Source organism: Typopeltis vanoorti, chromosome 19 (assembly GCF_054136105.1).
Source record: "Typopeltis vanoorti isolate ZY-2024b chromosome 19, IOZ_Tvanoo_1.0, whole genome shotgun sequence".
Classification (NCBI taxonomy): Eukaryota; Metazoa; Arthropoda; class Arachnida; order Uropygi; family Thelyphonidae; genus Typopeltis; species Typopeltis vanoorti.
This window is the reverse complement of record NC_143567.1, coordinates 73,185,693-73,200,017: the sequence shown is the minus strand read 5'-3', so window position 1 is coordinate 73,200,017 and position 14,325 is coordinate 73,185,693. Positions and strand designations below refer to the sequence as shown.

The 14,325-nt window shown below is 34.8% G+C and overlaps 1 protein-coding gene across 3 annotated transcripts in view; it reads right to left on the bottom strand.

Moving 5' to 3' along the window:
• The window catches only part of LOC150096246 (afadin-like), a 512,466-nt gene extending 499,338 nt beyond the window's left edge, over positions 1–13,128 (bottom strand). For all 3 annotated transcript variants that reach the window (XM_090409377.1, XM_090409378.1, XM_090409379.1), the window contains exon 1: positions 12,853–13,128. In XM_090409377.1, the coding sequence (XP_090265503.1) occupies positions 12,853–12,963 (111 nt within the window). In that variant the 5' untranslated portion in view covers positions 12,964–13,128. The remainder of the gene's footprint in view (positions 1–12,852) is intronic.
• Positions 13,129–14,325: the final 1,197 nt, after the last annotated feature.

The window sequence follows — 14,325 nt, the reverse complement described above, 5'->3', positions numbered from 1 at the left end:
CATATATTAAAAAAAAAATCAGAGTAGATAAAGGTAATGCCAGTGTGGTCCTGAACATTAGTATAACTGTAAAATAAATATCATGCTCACAGTCCCCATTCTTTTCAAACTCTTAGATTATAACTTCAACTCCCAGAAGAAAATATTACATTATTCAAAATGGCAACTTGATGGCTCCCTGAATTAACTCCAAAACAAATATTTTAGTCCTTCCACCACAAATACAGATTACCAAAAATGCATAAACCCAATAACATTTTGAAATCCACAGTGCATGCTGTTAACTCTTATGTTCTTCAGGTTAGACAAACAGCCAATCTTTAGCTTTTAATTTTTCAAGAAATGACAACGTCCACTAGAATATTATAAAAACTTTAATGAATCCTTTTCTATATCTCGGCAATGTTACATTGCCATCATCATGGATCACAAAAAATAAGATATGTGCATGCAGGCATTAACACTGAGTAAATCAGGCTTAGAATCCTAAACAGTGCCCCTAATGGGCTAAATTGGGTTGACTTGTTGTTGGGCTGACGTTCTTAAAATGTATGCTTCCTAGATTTGAAGCAGTCTCATGCACCCAAATTTGTTGAGGTTTGGAAAGTTTTTTTAAAGCTGAAGCAGATTCAATTAATACTCTTTCTTACTTATGTTTGCTGCAGTGTAACAGTGAGCAGCAAAGAATCCAATTCACAAATGGAAAATGTAATACAATAACACTTTAGATACTGCACTGCTTTCAAGACTCATATCAAGGTGTCTGTTTATCTGCTCTCCTAAAGAGCAGCTCCTATTCTCTAAGTTTCATATGTATATAAAGTTCCTTGTACTTGCAACATATCTTATTACAGATGAACTCTAAAATGCACTAACATTTGTCTAGAAAAATATAGGAAATGTGCCTTATACCACAATTACGATCAGAATCAGAGAATCAAATTGGTAGGGGATAGAGAGAATGATGTTTCATCATAGTGGGAACAAACCTGATTCTTTTATTATTATTATTTAGCAGCAATCTTTAAAAGTGTTTCAATAAATATGACTGTGTGAAACTCCTCAAGATAATAAACTCATTCTTAGACCTGCCATGCAACAATCAAGAATGCTTAACAGTACCATAGAGGAAGTCTTTCTAGAATGTAGGCATTCACTCTAATCATTTTCACTTGTTTTTATTACTTGCATGATTATTACATGTAATTCTTATATTGTTACTCCATGTTTCCTTGACAGAGATGAAATACTGGAGACATTAAACCAATCTTTAATTTATTCATAGTGCTGTATTCATTCCAATAACCAGTGTACTGGTCTTGATTTGTTTACATGTCATTAAATACATAGATGTGAAGTGTCCATTGAAATTGAAATAACATTTGGATACTGTTAGAATAAAGTATCCAAAGAAGCTTTAGAAGCTGCACCTAAAAAGAGAAGAAATGTTGGATCTCTTCATGACATCTGATTTAATTCTAAAAATATCACTCAAATTGCACCAGGAACAAATGGAGAAAAAGTAAATAAAAACCTCTGCTAGTTCAAACACAGTTTATAACCATTTCGAGTTTCCAAGAAGGTGGTGGTATTACATAAAGCAACAAAACTCATATACTTGTAAGTGATATTTAGTATCACAGTGGTTTGGCATTCATCTGAGAGATGTGGATGCAACACCTCAACCGTGCCTATGTTAGTTCATTCATAGATATTTTCCTCCAGTCTGATGTTTAACAGTCTATTAGCTGGTAGATGCATCCAAACAGTTCACCAACTTGAAGGTACAAAGCAGATTGATTTCACTTCTTCATAGTGTAGTAGCTAGAACACTGTTTTAGACATCTGAGATTTAGCCTGGAACTGCAATCATGTAATTATCTTGGCTATTCTGAGAAGAATATCTTCATTTCTTTTAGGCCAAGCAGCCAGGTTTTAGAAATGTTGCTATCGCCCCACCCCCAATGTCTAATGCTTGTTATGTCCTCAAAGAACATTATCCACATTTTTGAAAAATGCATGAATAATGAAATGAGAATGAAGACAAGATTAGAAAAACATATGATTTTGAGCAAGCCAGAAAACATTAAAATGCCAGTACAAAATTACATAACACAAGGAGAGGTGTAAAGAAACCATGATTAATCAAACTTTTCATGGTTTCTTATCAAAGTTTTTGTAGCTGTGATTCACAGCTACAAAATAATTGGTTTATGTGAATCAGACACAAACAAATGAACAATCAATTAAAAACTAAGATTTGGTTCCTCTAAGTGAAAACAACTTCCTAATGGATGCTCATTCCACTCTTCCCTATCTCCTTTAATAATAATCTAGAGATGGAGACAGGACTGTACAATGTTAGTTATGAGGATCGGCTGAGGGAGTGTGGACTGCAGAGTTTGGTGGATAGAAGGAGAGGTGATATGATTGAGACTTTTAAACTGTTGAGAGGTGGTTACAGGGTTGACACTGGGGAGTTCTTTCGCTTGGTTGAACTGTGGGAAGGAGTCATGACAAGGGGGCCATCCCTGGAAGTTACGAAAGGAAACTGTGAGAAAGAGGGTGAGGAGTGGTTTCTTTGCATGGAGGGTGGTTGAACCATGGAATACATTGCCTGATGGAGTGGTGAGGGCGAGAACGGTCAATGCGTTTAAGGAGTGGTATGATAGACTGTGTTTCCTAGGAGAGCCCTCCCCCGATGAGTCTTGATAGACTTGTGTTTCTTAGAAAGGACCTCCCATGATGAGTCTTTTGATTCCATGGAGGCCTGAATAATGATAATGATAATAATAATTAAAAAAAATAAATAAAATATAAACCTGAAGTAATATACTCATGTCTCCTAAAAATTAAGACCTAAGGGATAAATATATGGATGGAATGTGCAACTCCCCTCTGCTCCAATAACCAAACAGATATCCTGAACAAAGCATTATCCATCTCAAATCCTGTACTGGTTGTGCAGAGCTATAATCATCAGTTACATTTCTGGATTTAAGTATAACTATATTTTTTTGTTCTGTTTATTTTTTCTGCTGTTATGCAGAGATCACATCATTTAAGTGGGCTAAGACTACCATTGTTTAGATGTATTGTGTTAACCTATGCTTGTACTCTTGACAATAAGGCAGTTTTATGAGTTCAATATAACTGAAATAACATTTCAATAATGTTATTTCTCCACAAAATCCATATCATATACACTGAATATCCTTTGAAACCAAAAGCAGAATCCCCTTTCAAAACTAAGCAAAATGACTTTTAATGCCTGTCATTTGCCTCAAGTGCAAATGACTGAAGATCAAACTTTGTCTGCACCCATATTTACTTGACCTATTCTCTACATTAAAATGAAATAAGCATTTACAATATTTAACATTTGCCTAGGTTTACTTTTAATATTTATATAATTTGATTAATGCAAATCATTTTTGTGTTCTATTATGCAGATCAAAAACCAGACAAACTTGAAATAATGAGTACATTATTAATAAATAACTCTCTAAGATGCTACAAAATATGAGAAAATATTTTTAAATTCATGAATGGTCAAAAATTTTCAATTTACAAAATAACTTTGCTAATAATGTTAATTAATATATAATACAAAATTATGCACAACTTATCTATTCATCCCATTTAACATGAGTGAAAAGTTACGGCTGGCAAATAAGAGCATGTTTTTTTTTTTTTTTTGGTTTATTTTATTTATACTTGATATAAGAAATTCAGATATCATTACATATCTAAAGAATGCATAAAAGTTCTCCACATTTCGTTAAAGATTTCAAATATACAGTTGTTTTTTTAGTTTAATTGCTCTGATTAAATATGCCAAGAGGAATATGTTATAAGTGAGTCTTGAAATGTCTCTTCTGCTCTCTCCAGATGCTCCAGAAAATTATGATGGGTGACCATGGTAAAGAAGACAAAATTAAATTATAAAAAGTTACCTGAGTAAACAAAAAGAAATCCGAACAAGTTTTTCATGTTATGTGTCAAGTAGGAGGAAGAATATCTATGGAAGTATAACTTCCATAGATATTCAGCTCATAGATACATCCAGAGATGAAATACTGGAGAAATAAAATTGTTTAAGTAAACCTAAATGTTTCTATTATATCCCTCTTTTTTCGCATATTGACCAACTTTTGCAATCCATAAACCCTCTAGCCAGCCTGGTTAGCATACTCACTCTCCAACCAACAGGTCGTGGGTTCTAATGGATGGGATATCACTCGCATTTTAAGAGAATGTGCAGGAGAACTGGTGATGCCTTTGACTAGATTGTTTAACCACACTACCAGCCAGGACGTATATATATATACGTCCACATTTCCATGGATGCAAAGTGCATATTAAAATTGTAATACCATTGATATTACATTGAAATTTATGATGGATACAAAGCTTTTGTGGATGCGTATTTGATCTTTAATGGCCAGTAAGGTGGTTAAGTCTCAGTTCTGGCAAAGTCTCAAGAGTGGAAAGAGAGCAAAATAATTTTTTTGCATTAAGATGATCTAAGTCTATGACAGAAAACTATAGCCTAATCAGTATCTTAGGAGTGGTAAAAGTACTGGAAAGTTAGTCAAAAAAAAAAAGAATTCAGGAATGGCCAGATTAGAATAAGACACTATAAGAGAAGTATGGCTTTGTGAAGAATCACCAACTTTTTATAACAGAGTGACAGTTGAGTTGAACAAAGGAAATGGCTATACAATGATACTGTTGGATTTTGCAAAGACATCTGACAGGATACTATATGAAACTATCTTACTTGAACTACAACATAGGGGAATGGGCATAACACTGGCTATGTGGATAAGAGGGTAGCTGATAAATAGATACCAAAAATAGTATATGGAAAGTAGAATCTGACAGTATGGACAAAACATAATGGATGTCAATTTAATGTGGAAATTTAATGGGCATATTTCTAAAGTAGCCAGGATTACTTGGTTACTGAAAAACACACTAACCAGCAGAGATAAGGGAGTTATCATTCTCTTTATAAAGCCTTGTTATGACCACATCTGGATTACTTAGCTCAGATCTGGTCATCTGAGTCTCTTGGGAACTGGGAAGTAGTGGAGAGGATCTAGAGGCAAATCGATGATGAATTATGGTTTTAGCGGTGCAACGACTGCAAAGGTCATACTGTGCCATATCAAAGGTTATAACAGTACACAAGATAAGACAATCATAAACATCCATGTCGAGGATTAGAACCACAACCTGTTGGTTGGAGAGCAGGTATGCTAACAACTCGGCTAACCAGGCTGGATAGAGGTGAGCAACTGAGATGGCGAGTGGTCTGTGAAATGCTTCCTATGAGGATAGATTGAGGGTTTGTGGATTGCAAAGATTGGTCAATATCCAAAAAAAGGAGGGATACAACAGAAACATTAAAGTTACTTAAACAATTTTATAGGATGTATTATTATTATACGGCACTCCATAGAGTCTGAAGACTCATCATGGAAGACCCAATGTATCATACCTCTCCTTGAACCCATTAACAGAAAAAGCACTCAACTGAATCTGGCAATCCATTCCACTCATTAACCACTCTCCAAGCAAAAAATTCTAGTCCTCACACCCTTACTGACCACACCTTTATTCAACTTCCAGGGATGAACCCTTGTTTGGTCCCTCTAGTCAAATGCTAAAACATTTCCCTAGCATCTTTCCTATAAAATCCTTTAAGCAACTTAAATGTTTCTATCATATCCCCTCATTTTCTCCCATCAACCAACTTCTGCAATCCACACACCTTCAATCTATCCTCATAGGACACATTCGGCCGGCCTGGTTGGCCGAGTGGATAGCTTAGCTGCTCTCTTGCTAAAAGGCTGCGGGTTTGAATCCTGCCATGGGCATGGACGTTTGCAATTGTCTGTGGAAATACCAGTGGTAGTCGGCGATAGATGCTGTTGGTGTGGTTGCGGTTAGTTGGTGATTGAATGGTGAAGACGGAGTTGTAGAACAGGTGCCCTCCCTCGATAAGTCTTTGGACTCCCTGGAGGTGTGAAATAATAATAATAATAATTTCTCACCATCTTGGTCACTCGCCTCTGAATCCTCTCCACTGCATCCACATCCCCAAGAAACCCAGGGGACCAGACTTCAGCACAGTAACCCAGATGTGGGCATATCAAGGCTTTACAACTTCCTTAACATGTCCTCTACCGTTCAATTAGACAACATTACCACCAGTGATATTAACATCAAAAGAGGAGTGAGACAAGGATGTGTGCTCTCACCACTCCTGTTCAACATATATGCAGAGGTAATCTTTAAAAAAGCATTGGAAGAATGTCCAGAGGGAATCACAATAAATGGAAAGATTGTTAACAACCTACGATATGCAGATGACACCGTGCTAATTGCAGATAACATTATGGATCTCCAAAAACTCGTTGACAGAGTATACATAGAAAGCCAAATAATGGGAATAAATATAAACATCAACAAGACAAAATACATGATCATCAGCAAACATCCAGCCTCATCAATGAAACTGACACTCAATGGGAAAAATATTGATCAAGTGTCAAGATATAAATATCTTGGTTGCTGGCTTAATGAACGGTGGGATCCAGAAATAGATATAAAGACAAGGATTGAAGTTGCACGGCAGTCCTTCATGAAAACGAGAACACTATTCTGCAATAAAGACCTAAACATGGAAGTCAGATGCCGAATGCTGAAATGCTACGTGTGGTCTATTCTGCTCTATGGAGTTGAAACATGGACATTGAAGGCGACAATCATCAAGAAAATCGAAGCCTTTGAGATGTGGCTATACAGAAGAATGCTAAAGATATCATGGACAGAAAAAATTACCAATGAAGATGTCTTAAAATCCATTGGCAAAGCTAAACATCTTGTACAAATAATCAAGAAACGAAAAACATCATATCTTGGACACATCATGAGAAACAGCAAATACCAACTTCTACAAACTATTTTGGTAGGAAGAATTGATGGCAAAGGAACTAGAGGAAGAAAAAGAATATCATGGTTTGACAACATCAAGACGTGGACAGGAAAGAGCAGTGCACAACTGCTCAGATTAACACAAGATCGCAGTTTGTTCGCCAAGATGGTCGCTGACCTTCGATAGAAGATAGCACAATAAGAAGAAGAACATGTCCTCTAAACTTTAACTCTGTCTGCCACCACCCCTAAATCTCTAGCTTCATCTATTTCCTGGAGTACAGTGCCATCAATGTGATAAATGGCTTGTAATCTATTTATCCCAAAGTGCATAACTATACATTTCTCAACATTAAACTGACACCCATTATCTTTTGTCCATACTGACAGCCTATTTAAATAGTCCTGCAAGATCTTCACATTGCCTTGATTAACTATTAATCTATCTAATTTTGCATCATCAGCAAACAACTGAATATTTCCTTTATCAGTTATAAATTAAACAGCAATGGTCCCAGCACTAAACCTTGTGGCACACCACTAGTCATCTGCTTTCACCTCGATTCTGCCGCTCCATAATACCACTTTTTGATATCTGTCCACCACCCTCTTATCCACTTAACCAGTGTCATATCAATCTCCATTTCTTCTGATTTGCATAACAGTGTTTCGTGTGGTATTCTGTTAAATGCCTTTGCAAAATCCAGCAAAATCATTCTATAGCCATTTCCTTTATCCAACAATGTAGGGGAAATGTTTCAGCATTTGGTTAGAGAGGGCAGTCATCCCCAAAAGTTGGGTAGAAGTGTGGTTAGTAAGGGTACGAGGACTAGATTTTTCACTTAGAGAGTAGTAAATGAACAGAATGGATTGCGAGTCAGTTGTGAGTGCATTGTCTGTTAATGGTTTCAATAGAGATAAGATAGATGTCGTGTTGATAGTCTGGATCTCCCACAATGAGTCTTAGGATGCCATGGATATGTCAGTGCAATAATAATAGTTGCAAGCAGTGCCATAACTAGGTTTTCATGGGCCTTGTGCAAGATTTTATTTTTGGCCACCTCCCTTTTTTTTTCGGGGGGGAGGGTTAAAAAATACAATAGAAATACAAATTTTGTTTATAAATATTATAATATATATGTTTGTGAATTGGCTCCCACAGTGGCAAAATTTGAAATTAGAAAATGAAAATATAATACTGATTATTTTTTGATACCCCCATTTCAAGACCAGTCCACTTTGTCCTGGACCCTGTGCCTGTGCACCCATTTCATCTGCCTAGTTACGGTACTGGTTTCAAGTTTCTTGACAGTGAAACTATCACAAGACATGAATTAAGTCCCTAGATGTATGATAGTGTAGAGCAGGGGTCGCCAAATTTCTTTGACCGTTAAACCCTTCAAGAGTTTCTTGACTTTTTATCGACCCCCTCTATTTTACTATTATGCAATTATAATAGGACAAGAAAAAAAGATGCTTATGTGAGTTTTTAGATTGTTTATTTTATAGTTACAGTGTTTATTGTATGTATAATATAGTATACATTATTATATTGGCTTAATGTCGTCAAAGGGATACGTTTTTGTTTTTGACGTCCTTCTTAACATTACATATTTGATAGGAGGGATAAATAATTTTAGAACATTAATGCTCACTTGTATGTCGATGCGCAAAAATGAGACTGGGGTCGAATACGTGCAAGTATAAGTAAATAAGCAACTGTGCACGTGTTGCAATCTCGCTCCCACCGACATCAGTTTATTGGTAAATACGTTATTTTAGCCTACTTGATTGGCCTCTGTAACTATTTTCATGACCTTGCTCCATCTTACAGGTCCTATTCATGTCACTGTTCCCACGATTCACTCTTAATTGTGTTGTCATTCAGGATGGAGGTAATCCAAGTTAACTGAATTAAATATTACCCATACAATGATGTCTTATATTTTTCTATCAACCCCTAACAATGTTATATCGACCACTTTGGCAACCACTGGTGTAGAGTACGGCAATTCTCAAAGATCATTCACAATCCACAACATTCACTCAAGCAATACTCAAAATGATTTTTGGATAGTGGTTTTTGCAATGTCTTCACTCCAATGTTTTGGCTATCGCCCTCTAAGAATGTTCTAAGATGTACCAAACATGGTATTAGATCTTGTTTGTTCTGTAACATGCACACTGTAACCTTCTGCTAAGTAATCTGTCTCTGAGTCACATCATGCTACTTTTATTTGTCTTGCAAAAGGGATTTACAGTGTTAGATTGTTAATACATTGATCAGCCTTTCCTTCCTCACATATATATAGATCCCACTAAACATTTCTCTTTCAACATAAATTAAAAATTAAAATAACAAATCATATTCATCTTACTCATATACCAAACTTCAAGACCATGCAACCAGTGCCTTATACACTTAACTCCATACTATCCTTCAATGGGGACAAGGATAATATGGTCACCTTCAATGTTACCAAAACAGTCTTGTCCATTCTCTTCTAAAAGGGATCTTGGCAACTATCTCTTTATTTACCAAACTTGGCAGATTATATATATCCACAATCTGTCTCACAGCTAACATTTCTGATATTGGCTCTTTTGTTACCTGCCTTTGTACCTTTCAAAAATTTTCGAATTCATCTTCAAATCCTAATAACTAGATCTGAGCAGTGATCCAGATGTGGTCCCCACCAAACTTCAGATTCATATATTCAAATAGGAGTCATATAAATACTTAGCTGCATTAACTGGCATTCTTACTCAAACTTTCCTGAGGATTGGCTACAAATTCCAAGTCACAGCTAAACATCAGAAAATAAAATTAAGTATAGCAAGTTACATGACATTTGATGTCTAATATCTATCCTTTCCAAACTTAGACCTAACATCTGAAGAGTCTGAGCACCAATCATCATCCAATATGAGTTATTAATGTTTATTATTTGAATAGCAAACCCAAACATTCATGAGTTCAAAAACTGATCACTAACGTCTGTTATTAGGATGTTTACCTATTATCTGAATCCATGTCCATATTCAGATCAGGGGATTTGTTAGATTAAGTTTCAATAAGGAAATACCATGAGTAGACATATTACTAACTATTATAATAACGGAATTAACTCACGTACATTATTCTTTATTTATAGAATTTTCACCTGAGTATCACAGGCATCATCAGTACAGGTACAAGGCTAATTAAACAATAACTCTTATATTCACAAAGTGCCACCTAAGTAGCTAAGGTTAAATTTCCTAAATTTATTTAATTATTATTATTTATTTTATTTTTTTTAATTATTTAATTATGATTTAAAAATATTTATATATATATATATACATACAATTATATGTTAGTATTTTATAAAGCAGCAAATCTTTCCTATCTCCCACAAGGGGGAAAGACATAGACCATCAGATCTGTTTAGGTTAGGGAAGTGAAGTAATGTTTCACATATTTCTTTGTATAACCGTTCCATTAGGAACAGACTTTTGTCTTGTTCCACTTAACTCTATGTCTGATGTTGATGGCATGTTCTGCAATTCCAGACTGTTCGGGTGCAAGGTACTGGATGTACGACTAGTGTTGTTCTAACCGGACCTGAGCAGATCTTCGTTTGTCCGAAATATAATAATCCAGATGAGCAAGGAATCTGGACAGTTTGTACCTGTACTGATATACTGTACCTGTACTGATGATGCCTGTGATACTCAGGCGAAAATTCTACAAATAAAGAATAATTTACGTGAGTTAATTCCGGTATTATAATAGTTAGTAATTGTTAGATTAAGTAAAGCTATCTGGCTTAACATCTGAAGGTTCTGGAAACTGACTGTTATAATGTAAATTATTAAAACTTTTACCTATCAGTCAAAACTCAAATTCCTCATCCTAAAATCTAATTATTCTGAACAATCCTCCCATATGATAAACTGAGGCTAGATATAATATATCAGTTATTATGCTAAACTTTATATAAAATGGATTTATGTGTATGCTGTTAAGTTTATCTACTAATTCAAGCAGTTAGGATCTCGTTTCGTATTTACCATTATGCATATAGCATCATCAAATTCCTGCCATGTACCCTCAATGGGTGTACAATAAGATAGTACTACATGAAAAATTTACATCATTACTAACTTCCTATTTACAATTTTCCTCCAAATCAATATGTTACCTGTCAAGATTCCAAAATTGTCAGATCTTATATTATGGTTATTGCTATATGCATAAAATCGAATTCCAGAATTTCAATTATGTAAGACTATTTAAGTTAACCTCATTAAATATGATAAAAACAGTTTTAAAAAAGTCATGAATAATCAATGGACCAATCATTAAAATTTCTTAACATCCTAAAATGTAGTTGTCTCTAAGACCATGCATACACATGTGGCACTGATATGTTTTAGGTATGGAATTTTGTATATGTCAGATTATATATATAGAGAGTAAATGGCCAATAAGGAACTAATAAAGGAAATTACTGCTTGGAAAATTTGTTGGCTGAGCAACAAATGGCAAAATTATCCATACAAAACCACAGATGAAAATTTTACATCAAAAGGATGGGGAAAAAAATAGTATTTTATAAAATAAGAAGGAAGAATGCATAATTAGGGTTAAGGAAAGAATAACATTGGTATTCTATAAAGATGCTGCATAAGGTATCTTGGTAAATATGAAAGCATTTTCTCATAACACCTAAAATAAAACTAAAATAACAGTTCTCCCCTCTCTCCCCCACATACACAGCACTAATGTGCTAAGGTTTAGCAACCTCTTCTGTGAGGTTGATACATACACAAACCTCCTGTTTTAATATTTTTATACGAAGTAAAATCGTGGTCGAATCACTTCGATACATACACACACACACACACACATATATATATATATACGATTACGATATTAAAAGTCGCTGTTATCTTCTCCATTAATAGAAAATAAATATCAAATAAATTGGAACTTTTTCATTTTTTTTGTTTTGTTTTTTACTTAACTACCTAATACTGCCACTAATAAATGGGGAATTCCATATGCTTTCAGCATCAGTGTAAATAAACCACTCAAAAAAAAAAAAAAAAGAGTACATCTTGCGTTCCCTGCAGGATATTATTTCAAAAGAACGAAAAACATTTAAATTTGGCATATTGTCGATCAGCTTGCCAAAGAAAGCAGTTTGCGCTGTTATCTTATTAACATCTATCACTTGACTTTATTAACGAAAGAATACATCAAATACAAGCAACAGGTATGAATTTGGTTTCAAAGCCAATTTTTCCTGAAGTTACTTTGAAACTTTTAAAAAGGCAATGAAGACATTGTTTCCCAATAGCCACACAGAAAATTTTGGAGTTTATCTTATTCCTTAAATCGTTGCAGTAGCTGCAAACTTTGTCCCAGGTGTGGCAAACAGCTGTGATGAACAGCGACTCCGCACATGCTCCAATCAATCAACAAGCATTTAAGATACAAACACTGTGAATAGACGTTAAACAAATCTATCACCTACTAACTGGCTCTATAAGTGCTCATTTCGTTTCGCGGTTACTTGGAAGGCGCACGTCCAATTATTACGAAATATTCTTAGTGACAACTAAGGGACATATGCTTTCAACGCCTGAAATTCATTTAAATTGTCAAGGACCAATGTCACCAGCCACCACCCGTTGGCTGGTTTACCTGTTTGCCTTCGGGACATAGTGAGACGTGCTTCACCTGCGCCATCTTGAATTCAATAACTTAACTCCGCTTATACGATCACAATAATTACCCTCTATTTAAATTAATAAAACTTGTGGCATGAAAGAAAAATCATACATCCTATGTAACAAAAGAAACATTAACAGTAAATATAAAAACGCCAACTTATCGTAAATTAATTAGCCGCCCACCTCATTCGGCTCGCTCAGCCAAAACATATCCAAACGGTTAGCATTCCACTGAACGATGACATTTCTTAATTTTTCTCGTTCTTGGGCTTTACGTTCACGTTCGCTTGCCATTTCGTTTTCTTCAGTACTTTATTATGATCACACACACAACAAAGTAGAAACTGCAAAAAGCATCTGGATATCCTAGGGTATTTAAAAGCTATAGGCACTTAACTGAGGTCGACGTAACTTCAACGGCAACATAGTCACCGAACACTAACTAGAAACACTGCGTAAACACACGCAACGCACTTACGGTAAAAGCTAAGTAACAATCACTACGACGGACAATAGCACAATGCTTTCAGCGCCACTCTAGAGCAAAATTGTGTTTGAAATTCAGATAATGAGAATTTTGTGAGCTGATGGGAGAAATATAATAAAGTAAAAAAAAAAAAAAAAGACTATTGAGTAGTTTCCAGAAATATTTCAACTTGTGTCCCCTCCTCCTGCAGAAGTTGCCTTCATTTTCAGTCTCTTTCCTCACACCCTTACTACTTGTATAATAATAAAAAATTATAATTAAATCAATATTTAATCCACATCTAGTAAAGTTTTATTCTCATATGGTTTTATTATTATTATTGTTATTATTATTATTACACCCTTACTATTTGTATAATTATAAAAATTATAATTAAGTTAATATTTAATCCACATCAAGTAAAATTTTATTCTCATAATGAAATTTATGGTTTCATTATTATTATTATTATTATTATTATATTAACTCTCCTGTAGGCAAAGACTCATTTAGGGAAAAAGAGAGAGAGATTTATACTATTAACAATTGCATACATTATATAAGAAGTATACATCATATTATATTACAATGTGAAATAAGTATACATATATTGCAAGTCCACAAACTTACCGAAAATCTCTCCCACCTGTAACATATTTATAATACCAAAGCTTAAACTCGTTCAAAACATACAAAAGCAATGCATTCCACTGACCACTTCCACCTAAAAATAATAAAAAATAAAAATAAATAAATGAAATACTTTAATATAAAATACTCACCTTCTTATTCACTGCTACCTTGTGCAATTTCCAGGGATGGTCTCTAGATCTGTTCCCTTCCTCATTTTCCACATCTACAAACAAATTGAAAAAAATCTCTCGTATCCATCCGGTAAATACCTCACAAGAGCTTAAACGTCTCGATCATATCACTCCTTCCTATTCTATCAGCCAAACTAGGCAGATTATTATTATCATTATTATTTATATGGGTACATCATGAAGTCACAAGACTCATCGCGGGAGACCTATTCTATCCTTTAACACAATACCTATCATACATCTCCTTAAACCTATTCACTGTTGATGCATTCACAACCACTTCTGACAATCCGTTCCACTCATTCACCACTTTCCAAATAGAGAACCCTAATTCACACACCTTTACTTACTGAGGCAGGAACTACC